General features: G+C 36.7%; 1 protein-coding gene across 5 annotated transcripts in view; it reads right to left on the reverse strand.

Annotated features, from left to right (window-relative positions):
- Window positions 1-23,504, reverse strand: part of FMN2 (formin 2) — a 166,608-nt gene that overhangs the window by 78,394 nt on the left and 64,710 nt on the right. For 4 of the 5 annotated variants that reach the window (XM_017736388.1, XM_017736386.1, XM_017736387.1 and 1 more), the window contains 3 exons: window positions 20,904-22,636; window positions 19,719-19,863; window positions 9,158-9,245 (listed from right to left, as the gene is read on the reverse strand). In XM_017736388.1, the coding sequence (XP_017591877.1) occupies window positions 9,158-9,245; window positions 19,719-19,863; window positions 20,904-22,636 (1,966 nt within the window). The remainder of the gene's footprint in view (window positions 1-9,157; window positions 9,246-19,718; window positions 19,864-20,903; window positions 22,637-23,504) is intronic. The other variant, XM_017736389.1, reaches the window with a different exon arrangement.

The raw sequence follows: 23,504 nt of genomic DNA on the forward strand, positions 1-23,504 counted from the left end.
CCCGGGATGTGCGAGGGGCCGGGACGGCCCCGCCCGGGGAGGAGCGCGGTGCGGGCATGAGCGAGGGAGGCGAGGCAGCGCCGCGGCCCAGGTAAGCCGAGCCCGACGGGTAAAGGCCAGGCTGTGTGAATGATGGGTGTCCGTAGAGTTTCCAGGCATCTAACATCTGCAAAGGGGAGATCTGTATTTACTGGTGGATGCAATGGCCGTTCCGAATGGAACAAAAGGACGATAACCAGTGTGACAGTAACAATGTAAGGCTGTACATGGTGCCATAAAGCGTTACAGCAGAAGAGAGGCAGCGAATACCGAAGGGAGCATTAGCCGGGTAAGATAAAGCAATTGGTTGTAAATACACGCCTAATAATAATAATAATAATATAAAAATAATAAATTCAAGCCTAAATAGAAAAAACACAGTCAGTGACCTATTACAGACCATCCAAAAAGCATCTTAATAATGACTCCTAAATGGTATTTTACCATTTAGGTGTAAGACAATATGCCACATAGAAAACATGCTAGTCTAAGGTTTAATCTGCTAACCATATTGTTTGAGCCATCTTTTGGAGTCTAAATTTTAGGTTAGAGTTATTACTAGTTATTACTCAAAGCAACTAAGCAGATTTACCAAAAGAGCTGAAGTAACACTTGATCTACTTCTGAATAAAATACAAAACAGTTGGAGACATGAAACTAACCTTTAACGAAATTTCTCTATAGGACCAGAGAATTAGATTTTTAGGAGTAACACCATAACTTTAGATTTTACAACCAGAAATTACCTTAAAATGAGAGGATAGTTGAAAGCCAAAAAAGGTTGAAGGTCAGAAGAAAGCTTAAAGACACTTCATTAGAGGCACAATGAAAAAAAAAAAAAAAGTCAATTGATAAATTTAAATACACCCTTTTCCCTCCCTTGTCTTTTCACACCCCCAATATTCCTACTCCTCAAAATCACGTATATGATTAAGTACAAGAGCATGGGGGACACCTGTAAATAAAAGATACTCTTCAAAAGTGGAAATCAGCCAAACAAGACAAAAAGCAAAGTCCTGTAAGTTCAATGTAAATTGGAGAAGAACAAAAAGGTCTAAACCCTACTTGCCAAATGCATAAAGCTAGTAATAAAACTGCTTTCAAACACATCACATATATGAAGCCTGACAGGAAACAGCTGGGCACGCAGATAATCTGGCTGTAAAAAGAGCACAAAAGAAAGAGAATCAGAGAAGGTTAAACAAAGTATTTGTGTAAGGATTCACAACCACAGAAAAGGTCAAAGATGTTCTCAGACAAGTTCTGTACTTCTCAAGTGATATGTTTTAGGCACTGTCTCAAATTGAACAAGCTTCAGAACATACAAATGAAAATTTTAAGAGGATCCCCCAGATGATACTGGAAACTAGAAACCAGTCAATCTGATTTTTATGCCTGGAAAATGCCTATGTATTATACAGAAAAACAGTTTTTTTAAACATCATACAAATAAACCAATGTAATGAGAAAGCAGCTCAAAAAAAAAAAAAAATCAATTACCAAAATGAATGTTTCATTTTCAAAGTAGAAATTTGAGGCGAAGAAGCCTTACTAGGACCTCTGCAGGTTACTGTGCAGTTTAATGAACATGAGGCATCAATGTTCTCAGATAGTAACACAACTTAAAAGCTGACCACAAACACACAAAAAAGGATCTCTCAAATATTCAGTGTCAATACATGCAAAGTAGGTGGGAAAAAAAGAACCCAGACTGTAAAAGTCGTGTGATGCATACAAAATCAACAAAACTGCTACCCCAAAAAGACAGTTTTTTTCAGCATTCTCTGAAAACAAGCTCAAAAATTAGCAGCAGTGAAGAGTAAACAAAACAACAGCAACAATACAGAGAAAACAGAGCCTGAAAGAAGATGCTGTGACATCTTGGCACAGACATGTGGTGCACACAGATCTTGAAAGCAGCATGCAGAGCTAGTCAGTCACCTCATTGGCAAAGAGAAGAAAGAATCATGGACTGTAGATTGGTGACAAAAATCAAAAGAACAGAAAACATGAATGAAAGCTGTTCCAAATAAACTTTTCAGTTTGAGGTGAACTACCTGCAATAAGATAAGAGACCTACAAAAATTACATAATGAGCGGTCAGTGCCACTCAGCTTTTTATTTTTATTTTCTGATTATCTACAGAGGAGATCGGGTACAAAGCTAGATAGAGCTCCACTTGGCCAAATGTAGCAAAGTTTAAATTGATTTTTTAAGAAATCTGATAAGAAAAATACAGTTATAGGTACACTGAATGAATAAAAAAAAGGGATTTACCAATTTTTCTTGCAAGTTTTACTAAATCCCCATTTTAACTACCTTGTATTTAAATTGTTAGCATCTATACATATATATAAGTGGCATTAATTTTTGAATACGACTTTTTTTATGCATAAATGTATTCAAATCTAAAAAACACGTGACAAATCACAAACAGATTGTTGTGGCAAACATCCTTTTCTTCTAAACATTTTGATTTAATGAAAAAATATATTACTGTATTATTGGAATTTCTTAATGAAAAGGGATTTCTTAATTTTAATAATGCTAAAACCTCTATGTAGTTCAGCAATGTAAAAGTATGACCAGTGGAAATTATTTCTGCTATAAAAGAGGGACAAGGTGCTCTTTTTCTCCCTCTCCCCACCCAATTTTTACATGGTACTAATGCATGCACATACTTTTTAGCTTTTATGCTAAGAATTTTGTAATCATCCCTCTTCTGAGAGAGTATACAGTATGCAAATGAGAAATAACAGGACTGCTTTTTTTCCTTTTGGAGAAAAGAACTTTCCTGAAACTTTTCTCTCAAATTTTCAAAGTTACGTCAGACTTGCAAGGAAAAAACCCTCGGTTTCAACTGAAACAACAGACAGACAATGAAGTTACATTTTCTTACAAAACTTCTCTATTAAATTACATTCATATGTTCTTAACAACAACAAAAATTCTTTAATTATCCAAACTATCCAATGTGGCAGTAATTAGTCTCTGCTGATTCAAATATTGTGAAGAAAACTCAATATTATTTTCCTCATTTAAAACCCTAAACTTATGTTCTTTAAAATGCATTTTGCATTATAGAAAAAAATGGTATAATTCTATAAATTTGGTTTTTAAGTGTAAATTACAAAGAGATATATGGCATAAAGCATTCAGTTCCTTTCTTGATTATATTAATGTTTCTGTCCTTCATTATCTTGATGATTGCACATATATTAAAATAAAATTATTACTGAAGTTGTATTTTTCCATTAACAACTGTTGCCATTGCTTTATTGACTTCTGGTCACTGTAAACTAAGTTTCAGAAAATCTTAAGACAATAGAGGACTTGAGGCATGCTTTAAATACTCAGGACTGGCTTTCAGGACCTTCACCCGTAGCTCAGGGGTTTATGCCACATCCACTGGAAACTCCACCTGTCTCCAAGGCCCTTTGTTGTTCTTCCTCCCTAACTGCATCTGACAGGAGGGGCCAGACAAGGGCTCCAAAATCACTGCTCAATACAGAACACTGTGGGCATAATAACAGCATCAAAGCAATAGAAACATCTGCAGCAATACATATGTGTGACACTCTAATTTAACTCTAGTCTGTATTCTATAAAAGTAATTTCGTGTATTCCATTGTTTTCCTTACCAATAATTTCCCAACAGGAGCTTGTAAAGTAATTATAAGCAAATAAAACATGCAAGCATACAATCTAACAGCAGGCATAATATAATGAATATGGTAGCATAAAGTCAAGAAGAAATAGAGGAATAAGACTCAGAATTATGGTGTGAAGTTTTGAGGAAGTGCTAGTACACAAGACAGAAAAATGCTGAATCAAACCAATCTTTACTTGGGTTTGTCTCTGAAGAATCTAAACAGGTTTTGTAAAGACTATCGGAGGGAAAGTTTAAACCATAATCTTTTAAGGTTTTGGGTGTTTGCATACACAGTATTTGATTGAAGAAAAAAGAGAAACATTTAAACAATTTCAATTTTCTACTGATAAACCAGAAGTAACAGGTAAAGTTTCAAACTTTGTAATTAACCTACACTGATTTCAATCACTTTATTTATCATTAATTTAATAAAGAAATAAAGACTTGCCATCTAACAGAAAAAAAGGTCTTCATATTTTCCTACAGCCAACATTTTTCCCCATAACTTAAATGGACAGACATAACAATTTTGGGCAGCAAGTTTACTTATACTTTCTAGTATAACAGTGGCCAAATAACTTGATCCAATCATGTATTGTTTTGTCCTCATAACTTGTTTAATCAGTAAGATGTCTTTTAGGAAGGTACTGAAATATTTGTGAAGAATGGGTACTATAAGTTTCAAATGATAGTGCTTGTGCACACCCATTATTGTTAGGATAAATAATGCTTAGATCACCTCTGGACCTTCTATAAAATAAACTAATCCTGAGTCTTATTTTCCAGATATTAAGTCATTCTTCCCTGATTGCTTTCTATGTAGAGCATCTCTTGGACCCAGACTACATGATCGTTCAATGCATGAGTAATTCCTGCAGAGAAAATTGAAATAATGCAATGTAAGAGATATTTTATCATCCTTCTCCAGTGAAATCATTTAGTCAAACCTTTGACAGTCTCTCCTCGCTCATCATTTCTACATGTCAGCATGAGTGGTCAAGTAAGAAAACAAACCCAAGATTTTCTCTTGTTCTTTTGTCACTAATAGTCAAATACTAAAGAATAAACATTTGTTTTTCTTGCTAACATTTAAAGTATGTTCACTTCCTGCACATCTGTCTTGAATTCAGGGCAGAAGATATGTTTGTTGTTCAAAGCTGTACTGCTGTTAGCAGAACAAACTTTGCTGCAGGTATAACTTCCAGTAAAAGAAGCTCAAATTCAGATTATCTGGTTGGTTTTTAGCAGCTGTTAGGTGAATAAACCATTACATTTTCTGTAATGGTTTTTCCTATTTCATTCTTTTCAAGGTTGGTTTTTAGCAGCTGTTAGGTGAATCTGCCTGCCTTTTCTGTAATGGTTTTTCCTATTTCATTCTTTTTTGAGGCCTATAATAGGCAGTGTCTTGGCCTTCCTTTCTTTTCCCCCCTGCAGATATCAGAGTGGGACAGGTATCTCCATCAAATTCTGCAGACTACCAGTGTCTCAGAGAGGGGGAAAAAAGACTTATTAAATGAGGATAATGAGAAAAGTCATCCAAAATTCAGAGGCAGAAATCTCCAAACTACTTCTAACAGAGCCAGGGCAACCACAAGTTGCTATGCAAAACCTTACAGAAAAATAGTTAAGAGTATTGTAGCAACACAGTACCTGGAGAGACAAACCTTGTTAAGAGAAACTTACTGACTTGGAAAAGATAACAGATAACTTCAAAAGACAAAGAACTGCATATGCCATTTTTGACAAGCTTTTACTTTCAACATTTACAAGGCATGGTTAGAACTAAGGCTATTTTGGTGTGCCAAGGAATAATTTCCATACAAGAAAGAAATGCTAGATAAAAATCTCACTGTGTAATAAATGTAATATTTAGCTGCACGAAATACCAAATTTGCCTTTTTTTCCTGGCTGACATCTTCAGTTTAATTTGTTCATTCTATTTTTATACACACACAGAAGAACTTTTTGCTATTCTTACAGCGCTTACTATGACTTGTAAACACAGAGGAAGACACATTGTTTCTTTATAAACAAGGGGGCTGGGGAAGGCACTGAAAAACTTGCTATCTGCAACATTGCTGCAATTTCAAACAGTTGTTACATTTCAAGTGCAGACAGACAACTTGAACAAAAAGAGGTACTTTATTCACAAGACATTGTCCCTAAATGCAGACACAGGCTTAACATGGAATTATATTTTAATGTATAGGATATTCATCATAGCTTACTCTAGTCAATTAAACCAGAAACTTGTTGTATCTCTAATTTGAGCACACTTTGCATCTCTGAAATGTTAAGAAAAAAACCCAGAATATTAATGTTAAACCCCAGGTCATTTACTTTAGGAAGAAAATCTGAACTATAAAGGAAAAAGAGGTAAGAAGTGCTTGTTTGGCATTTCTCAAGCACTGGCCTTATCATGCAGCCAAATACAGCAATATTTCCAGTGGGAACAAAATACTGGATAAAGGATATTTGTGGTATACTGAAAACACAAAAGCAAGTAAAATGCCTGGATAAAGTGTTTTGCATAGTTGATAGATGATTGCAAAAAAACCAGGCATCAGTAAAACCTTGCGTAAAATCAGAGAAACCACGAGTACTCGTTTTTGTACTAATTACAGAGAAATGGCACTGCAACTAAAGAGACCAACATTTCTTACAGTTCTAGCCTGAGTGCATGAAGTAGATGGGAGTTCTGTTAGCAATTAGAATCTACTAAAAATCCCCCATAACAACAAAAATTAACCTAGCAAACTTTACAGCACTACTAGAAAGATGCACCAGAGTTCAGAACAAATGTGTTTTGATTATTACAACTACTCCTTCCACACTGTAAAAATGTTTTAAAAGCAGACATGCTCTGGGCATTTGTCTTACTAAACCTATTTTCAAAGCTGGAAGCAGACATGCAATTCTACAAGCAGACACTTAACAGCCACATAATAAAAGAAATCTATTTAAGATGTATTACAATATACTGAGATCTTCTATTAAATGCCACATCGGATCAGATATGCAGACAATATTTCATCATTATTTTGTATCTTAAAAAGCAAATAAAAATACTCCAAAAACATCAACCAAAGAACAAAAATTTTACAAGACATTAAATACAACATGTGACCAGGTCTCAAGCTATTTTAAGGTCTTCATCTAAACACAATATGATTTACAACTTTAAATACTAAATTTATTAGGTGGATTAGTACCCAGCATAATTGTTTTCTCTTCTGTTCATGTAGAACTTGAAAATTTTTCTAAAGTGCCAGAAAAATACAACACAATAGGTAGCATGCAAAACAAGAAACAGAATATCACACTGCATTGAAAATTTCTCTCTCCTTCTGGTTGCCTTTCTGAGGCCAGTAAAAAAAAATAAAATTACATTTCTGCAATTTGTATGAACACTGCACCTAAAAATATTCTTTATGTTTGATATAGAGAATATTTCAAGAAAGCTATATGTTGTCTAGTACCACAAATTGTTGGGAGGGGGACAGGGGGAAGTTTCATTTGACTGCATTTCTTATTTATGGAAAACCACTGCTTGTATTGTACTGAGTGAGATATGTGTAAATTTACATGTCAGTGTACATCAAACATGGAAAAAACTCAAGACATCTACTAAAACCCTGGGACAAAAAACCAGGGGACAAAAAACACTGATCCCATTTTTTACTGTAGTCATTGCCATACAACTTAAATAATAACGTGTAAAGGTGCAAATATATCAACTGACTATTTTTGTTAACGCAGGCACTCAATCATTATTTGAATTTTTGTTAGTACATTCTTGTAAGTATATTCAAATTGCAGCAGAAAATCCTAAATGTTATAACAGTCAAAAACGTGTAAAAACCTTTCTTTTTAATAAGAAATTAAAATTGTTGCCTACATAAAGGTAAAGCTAAATACTTGGGGTTGTGATTTTGTAATTTCTGCATGGGATCTATGGTTAGATCACTCAGAGACCTCTGCATGGAGTGACTGATGCCAGAAATACTGCTGGGCGAGATCTCTATTTTCCTTGCCCCCACCATGCAAATTTATTTCCTGCTCCTCACCACTTTTTCTCCACGCCTATTTTATGTTCTTAAAAAAAGAAAAAAAAAAAAAAAAGGAAAAAAAATAAAGACTTCTAGCATCAACCATTTTCACAAATCCCCCCACCAGACAAAAGTTTTCTCATGTTTGTTCAATCACGTCTGCACAGCAAGGGAATAAAAGAACTATTAAATTCCCTTTTGCAAAAACTTTTGGTTTTAGAAAACAGCTATTGAAAGAGGAATATACAAAATCTGCACACAGCTCTTAGATGATCATGTGTGCTTAATATTGTAATAGGATAAAGGTTAAGAATAATATTGTTTGACCCTTTCAACTACTGACATTCATGCCATATTATTGTTAGTGTTGCATGTTAAGCAAGCAAATTTTCAATGAACTTGTGTTGGCTTTACCACAGACACAGATGTTAGGCGGACTCCTTTTTTCATAAGGTTCTCATTATTAACTGAAACCAAGTTGAGTATTTGACTGAAGGAAAGGACCATATCATTGTTTTCAGATTTTGCTCTATGACTTAACTGAACTACATCTGCCAGCTTTGGAAATACCAAGTACTTCTTGGCGCCAGTGCTGGCGCCTTGCTCTATGACTACCATCTTAAGCGCTTCAGCTTGAGGAAGTCTAGTAACCATCAAAACAGTTTAATAAAACCTTAAAACTGTGATTAAGAGTTACTCACTAGCTGACAGAGTGCTCTCAAATTTGTTCTATTTATGAATAATTTTGCAAAATAAGCAAATAATAGTAAACTGAATGCATGGCCGTAAATATGTAGCCTAGAAAGTTCACAAGATGTTTTTGTGATTTATGAAGTCTGTGTTATACTTGAAACCACATTTATTTAATAGATAGGCTGGCACTTCACAGGATAATTCAATCTGCTTCAAATCTATCCAAAGCCTTTGGGAAACATAAGGGATGCTCTGAATATAAATGCAGTTCCACTTTTCACCTTTTTGCACTACTGTCTCTTAGCATAAATGTGAAAAGTATTACACTCCCCTAAAAGATCTCACTTTGTAAAAAATGCTGTTGAAGATGAAAGAACTCTACAGTTTGTGCTAACCCAAATATAGGAACTATTTTATAAAGCAAATAAATTAAACATTATAATTCACTTTTCTGAATATGTCCCAAGGTTATCTGAATTAAAATAAACAACACATCATTCTTTCTTCCTCAAAAAGACCAAAAATCAAAGTGTCTATATTATATACCACTTATACTGCTGATGTTGAAAGCAGAATATAAATGCCAGAACAAGCTATTTTCAGGAAAAATAGTGTAAAAAAGGCCTCATATTAATTTATTTTACATATCAAAAGAGATAAATATTTAGCATTTCCAGATTATTAATTATGTGATCTGAGAATAATCAATAGTTATTTCACTTACCGTGCTGAATGTCCCTCATGTCTAAATGAAGGCTAGACATTAATATTCCAACAGCTTGAGATCTTTTGTTACTTAACAACTTGACAACCTGCCAAAAGAAACACAACTATTATTATCAATCAGCAGGATAATGTACAAGATAGTTTGTATTACCAACGACATATTCAGGAAATAGTTCTTTGTAGTCTATATATATATTTAAAAATGAGCAAATTTATTAATTTAAAAGTTTGCTTCTGCTGTATAAATCCATTACAAGCATATGTAGCTGTGTCACCTAGTTGAATTTAATCCTAAAAGAGTCCCTATAAAGGTTCCCCTAGTTTTCCTTCTTCGTTAGAATGCACACTTTACTTCACACTGATGTTACTAAGTGTATGAAACACGCTGTCAAATAAAAAAAATTCCAACTGTGTCTATCTTGGAATTGCTTTGGTTTCCAAAACCACACAATGATTTCCATCTTTGATGTAAGTTAAAACTGTGAGAATTTATATTTTATTTGAATGTTTGACGTAGTAGGCGCCAATATGAATTTTATTTTAAAATCAAAATAACCACGTACACATTGGGGTTTTCTTTGATCACTTTAAGGAATATAAAAGGTCACAAAGCTTTTTTGTTTTCAAAATAGAAAAAACCCAACAGAATCAAGCCATCAAAACATCTTGCTTTAGGGGGTTAAAATCAGTGATTAAAACACACTTTCATACATGTTGGTTTTGCAAGCATAAAAGCAGCATGTAATTCAGAGACTGTCTTCCACAGGGCTCTAAGTTGTTTGAATTCAACTTGATGTAAATTTTATATCATTGTTAGGGGAAACAAGTAATGCCAGAAAAGGATCATATCTGTAAAACAACATTATTCTAGATGAAATACTTTTCAATGTGGAGATAGAACCATTGCACAGAAGGAAGAGGTTAATATTTAATCTCAGCAATTTAGGTTGCTGAGTTTTACACTGTACTAAGCACAGTGATGAAAACCTTTGAGAGTCACTTGGAGAAAAAAAAAAAGCCACATAATTAGAACTGTAAGATCAAGTCAGGAAGCATATACATATTTTTTCAAGTCACACAGCTCCTGTAGTAGCACCAAGAGGCTGTATTATCTACAGCCACACTGGCAGATTTAAAAATTAATTAACAGAAAAGAGATTAGAAAAAGTAGAATTTAGCCAGAGTAAAGAATTTCATTATTCAATTCACATCTTAAAAAATCAAAAAAGTACCCAGAAGATGTTTGCCCTGTAATTCACTGATTCATTGACAACTTTGATTCACCTACATTTTCAGACACAGGTTTGTACACTGATGCTTGAACAGTAGAAGAGAATGAAAATCCTGACCCAGAACTTTGCCACTGGAACTACTTAGGAACGGAAACTTGAGAAACTCACGGTACTTACAGTATAGGTTTTCTGAGGATGTGGTTGGCTGACCAATTGTTTAATTTTACTTTTTCCCTTTTTAAACCTTCATAACCATTGATTATGAAGATATTTCATCCCCCTTTCTTCACAGATGCCAAACTAGCCTCAGTGAAGTGAAAATACAACAGTAGAAGCCCTGACGATAAGGGGCTAATGTCTATGTCTCAAACACGAATAGCCAGATCGCTGTGCGGCCAACCAAGGATCCTTGGTAATAACATGCTGTGAGAAGTAACAGGATGTGGCTGGAGAAGGGGGCCATGCAGGGGTAGGGTAGCAATTTTCTGGGACAGAAGCTTTGTTCTGGCTCCTGGAGATAAGCACAACATGGTACAGTGCACATGCGGGAATGAGGTTGAGAAAAGGGCATGGATTGTTGACCAAAAGCCAGCCCAGTAGTAGGGGATCAAAACACCAGGGACCCCCAAAGGCCTCCAACCCATTTCCAGAAAGGTCTAGAGGAATGAACTGTGCATGATAACTGTTTTGCATAAAAAGCAAGAAACTTATCTCCAGGGCAGGGAAAAGTTATCTGTGAATAGGTACCCCCATGAAGATCAGGTATGCATGCTCCAGGACTCTGGACATCCCATTAGCTGGACTGACACTGGAGCAAGGACTGGTGATCTTTCTCCCTCCCTCTACCTCTTTATTCAAAACCCACCACTGTGTGCTTATACTGGAAAATAAGGCAATGACATACCAATTTCCATGACAAGTGTATAATTTGCTACTAAAACTTTGTAGGCTTTTACGGACCTGACTTTTGTCATTCCTTTTTGACCATGAGCATCTGTACACCTGGGTTTTCCCTTCCCTTTTGGGGTGGGATGCCTCAACAGCAAAAATACTGCTCATTAACCAAAAATTTTAACATTAGAAAACAAGTATGTTATAACTGATGCTCACAAGTTTAAAGACCTAAATTCAAGGCATGGCTACTGATATCACCTGTCAAAAATTAGCAAGAAATTCCTATGCAAATGTAATATACTATTAGGAATTTAAAACTGAAGTCAAATGGACTAAAATACGATAGGATAGTCAGATTTGTCTGAATTCAGAGGGGAAACGAATGTGATTCAGAAAAGTATAATTAGGATAACCTGCACTAGTCTTCTAATAGGCTATAATCACTCTAAATATTTTTAAAATGTAATGTAAATTTCATTTAAGCCTGGAACTGAGATAAAGCTGGGTCAATATGAGATTTTCTTCTTGAAAGAGAAGCTGTTACTGATTTACTTCTTTGCAGCTAAAAAAGATAAAGTAGATCTTGAGTAGCAAGGTATAGATCAAAACTTTCTAACAATTAAGGTGCAATCCATAATAGCAACCAAACAAGTACCTTTCATTCTATCGAAAAAAAAAACAGAACAAGGGGTTCAAAATTTCAAAAAGAACAGAATTTCTTCAACTGATGTTGCTACCGAACCATACTTACAGAAAAGGCAGAGCAACACAAAAAAACAATGTAGTATGTTACATAACAAAAGTTCAAAAACTTCACCTTAAAGTTGTGTGCTCCAACAACATCAAAAAGACTGAATTTGGTATGGTAGATGTTGGGGGAACTGTTGATCTCAGCTCCCATTGTTATTGCTTGTCTGAAACAGCTCATATTAACAGCATAACTTTAACTTGCTGGTGTCAGCATATAGTGGGAGTCCTTTGTTGCCTTTATTTTGAACAAGAAAACTATCCCAAAGCTGACAAATAAAGTGAACTAAAAATGAAATGCAAACTTATTGCAAAAGTGCTATCAGAAAACAATAGTCACACAAAGTGGCAAGAGCTTATCTGAAGTAAGCTTGTACATTTCCTGTCACTCAGATGCTGCAAAAATAAAGTAGAAATGGAACTGATGCTGGATACTATGTTGTCCAGAGTAAACCAAAACGAAAGAAGGAAACTGAGAGTAAAATATCTTTAAGTGGTCTTCCACAAAACAAAATTACAACTGCATTCAGGTGTGAACCTACCTAGAACCAACCTGACATTTCCAAAGGAAGCAGAACTACACTGTTCCCTCTTGGAGGCCCAAAGATCAGGAATGAGTTGGAGTCTGTTCTTAGGAAACTCCCACTTCTAATTCATAACTCCTGTAATATTATATTTGCTTCAAATTGTGAAATCACAATTTCTCTCTTCTATCAGCATTCTAAAGCTCAGAGAGCTACTAAGATCAGGCTTACAAACACAACAAGGGGACCAAAACTAGAGAAAAATAACCAAATAAATTATGTTGTTGTCGTGCAGGCTAGAACATGATTGCTGTCACTGCTGCAAGACCGGACTTAGGGACCTAGGAGACCCTTTCAAGTCCTGGCTTAAAAGTTAGCAGGAAAAAGAAGTTGCTTTTTCTGAAAGTGAGCTGATAGACAGGAGAATAATTATTTGCTGAGTGCCACATCTTGACAGTGATTAGAAGCAAAACAAAACAAAAAAACCACTGTCCTCAGGAAGAATAAGTTATCTCTGCTGCAAAATTCTGAACCATGATGATATCAAAATAGTGACAAAGAGCATGACTGTCAGGTGAATGGGTGCAGAACAGCAATAGATAAAGCAGCCTCACATAGAAGCTACCAATTTTGTCTGGTTTTATTTAAAATGTAGGGTTTATGTCAACTTTTATACTAATCTCTATTACGCAGTTCATTCCCATTTCAGTCAATTGCATGAATACTAGAGTTTCCTCCAATAGAATGGCTGTAACAATACAACACTAATTCACAAAATATGAATATTAGCATAAATGCCTAAAGCAATTCCCACACTTAAAAGAAAAACAATAAAACAAATCAGCTGCATAGTCTGGGCCTACAGGCTACAGACGAGTGACGCCATTTAAAGGCAGAACAACAAAACTTTGATAAATCCAATCTCGACAAGATCTAAAGCCTCAGACACAATACACAGCTCCTTTTTAGTCTGGATTCTGGAACTCTGCTTTAAACAAATTTTAAAAAAATAAATAAAAAGGAAGCTAGAGATATTATCTGCAGCCTGAAGTCTAGGACAAACTTTCTAATTGTTGAGTGGTCCTCATTGTTGAGCAGTAAACAAACTACATGCCAAATTTTTTCCTGATTATTTAACACAAGCAAAAACAGTCAAAGAGATATTTAGTGAAAGGTAATGCAAGACACATGTTTGATGAGAACCCTGAAGCAAAAAATATGAAGATTGCCTTTCCCCAGAATAATATTTAGTTAATGCATGGAATTTTTCAATGATTCTTGCTTTCTGTTTCTGATTTTGACTGCCAGCGCTTAGAAAAATTATCCCAAAGTTCTCACTGGTTAAGAAAAACTACTGTACATTACATGAAGTCACATGCAGGAAACTCTACTTTACAAAGGCCTATTGCTCATACATGTGGCAGGGAAGAGGAGGAAACAACAAAGTTTCAATAAAATGTTAAGAGACAGGATCAGGGCAGTAATGCAGTTACCTTCTCACTAGGTGCTGTGACAAGAAGTCTTTTCTGCAGACTCAAGTATATTCGAAGTGTAAAATGGGCGATCACAGAAGTGGACCCATCATATCTTTCCCATGTATCCTTCTTAGAGGTATAACAGTAATATATTGTTTTACAGGTGGGGGTTTTTGTGTGTGTCATGGGTTTTAGTTAACCTTTTGTTTGCCTTTTTTAAAAGGCAAATCCAGAAGTAACTTCTGGCTAGTAATGGCAATTGTGAGAGTGGAAACCGGGACTACTTCAAGTAGTCAGGTCACTTTAGTATAATAGGAGATCAAAAACTTTTCCTTAATACCTACAAAAAAACCCCTGACCTCCCAAAACCAACACCCAGTCATGGCTGTCTAACAATATATCCATGCTGATGGCACATAATGATTTAACTGAACTCACAGAGCATCAATAACAAAGCATAATTTTCAGCATCTCTCTGTCTCCTATCCTAACCAAAACTGAAAATCCCCTCTGGAAACTAGCTGGGTTCTTTCCCCACTGAAGATTTTCATAATCTATATCTTTCTCTTTCTCATACTAATCTAGAGGCAAGTTGTTAACATGTTATGCAAATTAGTGAAGCCAAGCAGCGATGTCTGAAACTTTATGCTTGAGGGTAGCGATAAAACATAATATTTACTTTTCATACATTTTCTCTATTACTGTGTTGTGTTATTTCATTCATAAAGTTTTTACCAATGTAGATGAGAAACAGTTCATTCCTTTTTGTGCTGTTTTATCACTAAAAGGGCCCTGCTTGAAATTATCATAATAAAACAATTACTGTAGGAATAATATTTCACCAAGAGATTGCTGCCCCAGTAATATTCATCATTTCTATCATTAGGTGAAAAAAATACCTAGATTGCTTAAATTTAGTTAGAAACTAGTTAAGTTAGATAAGCATTGTATTCCTCAACAGGAGGCTGAGCAATAGTAAAATGTTCCTTACTGAAAAATAAGAATAATGTTCTAACTCTAAGGACAGGAGTGGCATTTTATTTCTAGAAGTATTCTCTTACTACAGCTTCTTTGCGTCCAACTTAAAAATTCGAATATCCTGAAATCATTATCTAAACTGTTTTATTGACATCTTTTATGCACCTAAGGCTTTTGAAACCAAATGAAATTTTAGTAACCTATTATTTATATTCTGGGGTGGAAACAGTGTTTAAAATTTTAACTTCAATAGATTAATAGTGGAATTTCCACTTGAGAAAATATTTAACTTTTTTTCATTTACATGATAGATTATAAACAACTGGTCTGTGATTGAAAAGTTCATTGCATTGTATTGCATTGCATCATATTACTTGTATAATATTTTCCAAAAGTAGAGTTAGAGGATTATCAGTAAAGTTTCTAAAATGACTTTTCAAAAGTTAGGAAAGTAATCTATGCACGTCAGCTCAGTGCATTCTACATCCTTATTGTGCTGACAGTGGTATCAAGATTTTCTGATTACGTACCATTTTCCCACTGAACCCATTCAATGTATGCTGGCCAATGTTTGCCATGAAGTATACTCTTAATATTGCACTTACCATCATTCTTGAGTATGTCTATCCTTAATCATGAGGTGTATTCTTCCTGCTTTACTAATTACATGGGTTTTAAGTGCTGCAACAACTGCTATAAAGCAATTTTTGACACAGGGAGCAGTTTAAATTAGTAAGTAATCATTATGGACTGTGCTCATTCCACACAGTCCACACTAGCTATGGTTCTGTGGAAAAAACTACCCAGGCTTGTAATCAAAACTAGTATTGTAACTACATGGCATGGCTGAACAAGACACAAGAGTGAGTTTTACCTCGTGCTTGCATCAAACACCACAGGTTTGATGAGATTGACAACTTGGTGAAAGGATGATCCAGGTCAAGGACACCTCAGTCTCACAAAAAGTTTCTGAGGGAAATTACTTTAGACAGAGTAAGAGGTGACACAGAATCACAGCTAATATACTCTGTATTTTCAGCTGTCAGATCTCCTCTGTTCTTCACTCCTTCCCCAGTTAATTTTCTTAATCTTCCTTTGCATCACTCCTCTTGGCTCCTGTTTTCCAAACTACCAGTAAAAAGTCAGAAAAAAATCTTCAGGATTATACCTGAAGTCCCTCCTAAGCAACAGGAACAGACCTATAATCTGTAGAATGTCAAAATTTAAGAAACCCTTTATGCAACTAAAAAGATATATGTAATAAATTTCTCCATAGTTCAAGTCTATGAAATTATGTGGACATGAGCAAAACCAGACTGTTTCCTTTCGTAACTTTGTCAAAATACACAAATTGGGGGAAAAAACACAACCTAAAAAAACTTGCAGTCTAAAGAGCTAAATTTTGGCAAAGTTATAACAGGGACTTATAATGAAAGTCAGACCACTTTAATAGGTAGCAATGGCAGCTCCACCTACAATACAGCCTATAAAGGACTTTCTTTGAAGATTTAGTTGGCATTCTCATTGAGTGAGCCTGCACACATTTACAGCAGCTGAGAATTTGATATATATGCATTAACAGAGCAAAATAAATCACAGTTTTTGCCATAGCACCAAATAAGAGACGGTAAGAATAAAATCAGCTGCATTCACAAATAAATATTAACACTTCATTCTTTCTCTTTCTTTAAAGTTCTGGAATGGATTTTAATGTGGCCTTCATTCAATTCTAGGTGTGATATTGATTTTTTTTAGAAGTGTTATAGATTTATATTGTATTACTTGCAGATGATCATGCTGAGAAAACAATTACAACAATTACAACAATAGTTGTGTAGGGTGAAATTAACACACTCATTAAAAAAAAACCCCTAAACAACCCAGAATGATAATAATTTTACCACTTAAAAAAGGGCTCGCTATTCAGAAATAATTATATCATGCGTATCTATATACATACACAGCAAACATATACATACGCTCTATGGTTTAGAGAATAAAAAGTCTTGTGTGCAGAACAGGATTTTACTTCGAAATCATTAATCTTTCACGCACTAAAACATCCCAAACCTATCAAATCTTTCTACAGATTAGCTAGAATTCTCCCTCCTGCCATGCGGCCTTCTCTGTAAATCCATTTTTATTTTAGCTTACAATAAAAAGAGTTTTATTAAAATCATATGTTTATACAAAGTACCAAATACTTTATATGTTTGAAAGTTATCTGTACATTTTTTCATGACTACTATTACCAGTGTAGCCAGTACTTTACATCCAATCCATCTAAGCAATACATTCACTCAGCAGACCCTGCACATCAACACAAGGAGCAAAACCAATTGCCAGAGAAGAGCGTTTCTGAAAAGCAGCAGAGTGAGGGTCCTGGTTCTGTGCTCTACAGTGCTTCTTCATAGCTCAACAGGTGACAAAACACATCTGCTTTGCATAACGTGTCCCTGTAAAAATCACTACAGAAACACCATTTGTAAGATCTTTACAACACCCGTAACTATCATAGAAGCCATGTAAGTCCATAACCACTTAGAGAGCACTTGGTGCTCCCTGTAAAAAACATACTTGTGGAATTACAGCCATTCTTTCCCCAAGTAACTGTTTCTTCTCCTAAACATGGATGGACTTCATTATCCAAGTGTTTACTGCAGTATAAATGAAGAGAATTCTAAAAATGAAGTCCTGCATTCCAAATTGCTGAGAGGGTGTACGTGGAATATATTTGTGAAGCTGTTCTATTTCAGTTGTCTCATGGCAGTACTCTGAAAAGCCCTAACTGGATTCTTGCACGAGTATTTAACCTTGACATCTGCAATAAAGGATAGCTCTCATAGCTCTGATAAAAGCCTATGATTATCTGTTTGGTCAATCTTTTCTCCCCAGATACTTCAATTCAACAAGCCAGACTTCTCTATTAAGCAATTTCTCTCTATTTTGGAGAGCAGTACATTTGTTTGGTTATCAGAAGAAAAGAAACAGAGGATTCTCTTCTCGGAATTAAGGTGGCCCACAGGACTGTTTGTCCTAAATGACAGCAACTACTTTGATTGCCTTAAACTTCTGTGTGGAAATTTCTGTCAGAAAATAATTCTCTTTACAAAGAAGTTAAGAACAGTTACTCAATTTAGCTTTACCTACATTTTTTTTAATTTACTGAAAAGACATCTACATTTTTGGCATTGCAAGAAAAAGAAACATTTAGTATTAAAATCCACATCTAATATTTATTCATAATCACTGTCTTTAAGCTCTGTTTATGTTCGAGAAGTAAGCAGTCATGCTTTCTACTCTGTTGAGAGATTTTCATCACCAAATCTTATGAAATATGCAGGGACCAACAACATCATTTTGCATTCTTTTGTTTTACTTAAACAACTATGATAGTAATTAAGCTAAGAATAACCATTAAAAAGGGCTTTTTCTAGAAGGAGGAAGGAGGAGCAAAAATCTTGCACTTTGAACATTTAGTGCAGGACAGCAAGACAGCAGCAGAACCTTACATTTCCTCCCATCCCAGTTAGTACAGCCTAGTGCAGCACAGTGGGACATGTGTTTGCACTGTCCTTCCCATCCATCCAGAGAAAGGTTTTATCCAACACCTTGGGATAATTATCCTAACTTTTTACCAGTTCTGTTGCCTGCAGCAGGTTGTCAGCACAGTAAAGGACGTGCATTTATACTGCTGACCACAATGTGTATATGGGGGCAACATCTCCAGAACTAAGTGGTGGACAACTAACAGGTCATATTCAGATATAAAGTCTAGTGAATAGATATTTTAAAGAGTCCCACTGCATATCCAATGTGGAAAAAAGTCTTGTACAGCATTAACCTGCATGTCAAAAGATGATGGAAAGAACTGCCTAGCTTTGAATTGAGTAGAGGAATATGAAACCAAGATAAAACAAGAATTTTAACTGCTTTTTAGGATCCTACATAAGACCATGCCCTCTGTGATCCAAAAGTTTAATTGAAAATTACTTAGCATACCACCACAATTTGATTTTTACACAGATACCAAGAAGACTACAGCCAAATAGTCATGTAAACATTCAGATTCAATTCTTTTACTCAGGAGTTTAAACTTCTACATTTTAAAGTATGCTTCCCATTTTTATTATATTGAACACCATTCTGTCTCAAGAAACCTGTTTGATTAATATTGGATTTTTCCCAGCTGTGCTTGTCATTTGTTGTCTATATAAACTTCATATTCTTTATAGACATAAACACAACACAAACTTAGAGCCACTCTGATTGGTATAACACTAGGACTTAGATTTGAAGCATAATTTTTCTCTGAAGTCATGGTACTTCATGTGCAACTCATTATTTAATGTATAAAATTAATCAGAATAATATATATACTACTCCTTGCACATCTGCAGTCAATTTCAAAGCGTCATATATGCACCTAATTATTTTGGTATTATTTTTGTTAAAGTGGATAAAGCAAAGATATTTTTAAGAAAATACATACTTGAGAAGTAATTTATGAAAAAAGAAATCTTCAGTCTTTAACATGTACAGCTTTGAAATCCATTCTACATTCTCTCCTTTTTTTATTTTTCTGTAGTGTGTATATATATATATGGTAAGAATTCCACACAAGGCATAATTCATCTAAGCTGCATGCAAAAATCTGTCTTTATGTAAAAAACAGCCTAGAAAAGATCCAAAATTAAATGAGTACTCACTTGTTTAGTCTTTGTTTTTGTAATGGTGTCCGAAATGGGTTTCTTCCTCTCTTTAACAGCTGTTTTAGAAAACAGTTCTTCAAACTCATGATAATCTATGGAAGGCTCTTCAATTTTTTCCCACACAAGTGAAGCACTAGAATCTCTAAAGTTAAGCAAAAGACCTATGTAGGGCAATGTCAAACTAAATAAGGTCATAAATGGAGGAATTAAAAAATAAAATAGCAGCAATTTAAAAGTTGTTGCCTAAATTCTACTAGCAGCATTTTGATAAGAACTACCGTTAATTCTCCCTTATACTTCTGGGTTTTATTCTGTGTTCACACATGATATAGTCAGGCTTATTTATATTCACCCACTCTACATGCATAGGAATAGAAAGAGGCTGTATATAGGCTATAAAACATGCAGACATGAACAGGAAGAGAAGTAGAAATAGTTATTTACAGACAACCTGTGTGACAGTGGCAAGAATTTAAAAAGAAAGAATAAATTCATCATTAAATAACAGCAGATGGGTTTTATAATTACTACTCAGAGACATAAAGGAAAATATTTATAAGGAAACTTCTTCTCGTGACCGTAATGATCTTTTACAAACAAAAACCTCAAAAAACATCAACAACTGAAACCCAGTCATGTCAAAGTAAGGGCTATCAGAATCGCTTTATGCAAATAAATTGCAGATTGAATCTGAGTCTGCAGAGTGTACAAGGTGGAAAAAAAAAAAAGTATTTCTAGGTCACTGAAGAAAGGAAAGAGAAGGATAGAATGCGTTCAGCATACCTTCATCTAGAAGGAAGACACTGCCAAAACTTACAAGCTGCTCCAGAGATAGATGTTACTTTGAAATTTGAGGGGAATCTCAAATATGACATTTTGAAAAACATTTCACAGAACACCTGGTGGCACATAGTCACCCCTGGATCTCTGATCAAAATGTGAAATGTAACCCCAAAGGACACTGAAAACGCTACTATCAAAGAGCTTCCATGTGCAAATAACTTTTGCTCACTTTAAAGAAAAGGCGTACCCTATTTATGTATCCAACGAAATATAGTCTTGTTTGCCCCGACATCCTCTCAGACACCTACCTAGCAGTAAAGACTTTTGCAAATAACAAACAGTACTATCAAGACAGCCACAAAGCCAAACCACCACTCTCTACACAACTCTGTGACTTACCTTTTACTGTGAAGCTGAATTCTTGTCCAGTAAAGAGGCTTCATTGGCCGAGAAGGCTCTATCACATGTTTCCTGCTCCCTTTCTCCTGATTCATCCCCATTGCAAATAAACCAGATGGTAATGGAGGAGGAAGAAAACCACAGCCCTGTGGGACTGCTGGGTAAGTGGTGCCCTGGACTGATGCTGGGAGGGGTGGTGCACTTCCAGGCAATGGTGGTGGGGCCGGAGGAGGCATCCCCAACCCAGGCAAAGGAGGGGGTGGTGGAGGGACACCAGCACCGGGGAGAGGTGGTGGAGGGGGCACAGCTACACCAGGCAGAGGTGGTGGAGGAGGTGGAGGGGGCACAGCTACACCAGGCAGAGGAGGTGGAGGGGGCACAGCTACACCAGGCAGAAGAGGTGGAGGAGGTGGAGGGGGCACACCTGCATCAGGCAGAGGTGGTGGAGGAGGTGGAGGAGGCACACCTGCACCAGGCAGAGGGGGTGGAGGGGGCACACCTGCACCAGGCAGAGGGGGTGGAGGGGGCACACCTGCACCAGGCAGAGGTGGTGGAGGGGGAACACCTATACCAGGCAGGGGTGGAGGAGGGGGTACACCTGCACCAGGCAGAGGTGGTGGCGGTGGAGGAGTGGGTGGAATGCCCACTCCGGGCAGAGGTGGGGGAGGTGGTGGCAGTCCTGCTCCAGGAAGTGCTGCTGCTGGGGGTGGCAATCCCAGGCCAGGTGGAGGAGGAGGTGGAGGAGGGACAACAGCTCCAGGTAAAGGTGGTGGTGGAGGGGGAGGTGGGATACCCCAACCAGGCAGAGGAGATGGGACTCCTGCACCAGGCAAAGGTGGTGGTAGAGGTGGTGGAGGGAATCCAGGACACGGGAGGGGAGGAGCTGGAGGCAGCATCGGTATCTCCCCACTTGGCAAATGTGGAGGAGGACGGAGAGGTGACATCATGGCACCTGGGAAAGAGCGGTCCAGGTGTGGCACTGCTGAAACAGTAGAAGACGGGAGTCCTGAGCCAGGTGGGGGTGGTGGCGGGGGTACTCCTGCCATAGACATTGGAGTAACAAAGGAATGGCCATGTGCTCCAGGCAGGGGGGCAGCCTGTTCTGTTGCTGGCAGTGATGGGGGAATGCTACATGTGGGCTCCAGGGGCAAAGAAGGGGGATGTTCGCTACAAGTTACATCTACAGTACTTAGAGGCTGATGGGAAACTGACGTTTCAGTCTCTCCTTCAAATGCAAGGGACGAATCAACTTTGGGTCTTGGAAGAGGTGACTGTGGTATACTCGGTACTGATTGGCTTGCATCCAGTGGCACTGAGATTAGCTTCGGTGACAGAACTAAGGAAATTTCAGAACAGAATGTGGGCTGTAGTTCTAGATCTGGCACGGAACTTTTGCCCCCTTCTAAGTGTGGTGGTGGGGGTGGCTGTGGCAGTGCACTAGCTGAAGGCATTGTATGTGTTAAATAATCCTCTGTTGGTGATGTTTGTACAGATCTCGCCTGTGACACAGTCCTGGGTGTGGTCTCCTCTTCATTCCTTTGAAGAGTCACACTGCTGAGTTCCCCAGAGTCTGCGTGTGTGTGCTCATTTTCCTGCTCCCTCCCAGCAGTCTGTACCTCTGCAGCAGGGAACTGTTTCTCTAGTTCTGCAATTTTTGTCCTCAGATCCTCAATAGTCTGCTCAAGTTGTTGGATGACACTGGCACGCTCCTCAGATTTCACCTCAAAATCATCCTTTCAAAGAAAACAATAAGCACAAAAGAGAATAACATTTATCACTATATAAAAAATTGAATTTAGATCAAGAATATTAGATCAAGAATACTGGTATTCAAGAGGTTCCAAAACAAACTAGTTATTTTAAGGCTTTAAAAAGTGAGGAATAATTTTGGCTAGCTACATTTTAATTGGAAGTAGACAGTTTAGGAAAATTACTTGCTTCAGTATGACACTACCTTCATCAGTACAAGCATATTTTAGACTGTGATTATACCTGTCAAAACCAAAACTCAGTAGTAACTCCTCCCTCCCTGCAAATATCCTGACCAAGAAAACAACCAACCACTGAGCACAAGTACTGCAAGCATTTGCCTACACATGGATATGCGGACATGGTGGTGGGAGGGCTCAGCATTACTTTAATTCTGTTAATTGGAAAAATGTTGTTTCTTCAAAGGGATGCACCATGCATAACAGACTGAACATAGTATTGACAGCTGCATTTCAGTATATACCTTAATGATACAACACAGATCAGGAATGCAGAACACTACAAATGCTCTCTTTTGGAAAACAGCTAAATCTCAGGACAGAATAATTATGCTTTTCTCCAGCCAGCATGACTAGGGAAGAAAAGAAGCAAGACAAAACTAAGGGAGAACTTTCCTCCTACCCCAAATTTATGACTCCTCTGCCAAGTGACAGACTGTGGTAGGAAAGATTCCTTCCCAGAATGGTTGATCTGTATTTGACAGATTACACATTTCTTATCTCTCTCAAGTATCTGATCCTGCTTGCTGTAGACTTGAGTCGAGGAACCATTAACCTTAAAGGCACACTAATTCCTACATTTTTAAAGAAATACCAGTAATAAACTGTACTG

This window comes from Corvus brachyrhynchos, unplaced genomic scaffold (genome assembly GCF_000691975.1).
Source record: "Corvus brachyrhynchos isolate BGI_N302 unplaced genomic scaffold, ASM69197v1 scaffold595, whole genome shotgun sequence".
Classification (NCBI taxonomy): domain Eukaryota; kingdom Metazoa; phylum Chordata; class Aves; order Passeriformes; family Corvidae; genus Corvus; species Corvus brachyrhynchos.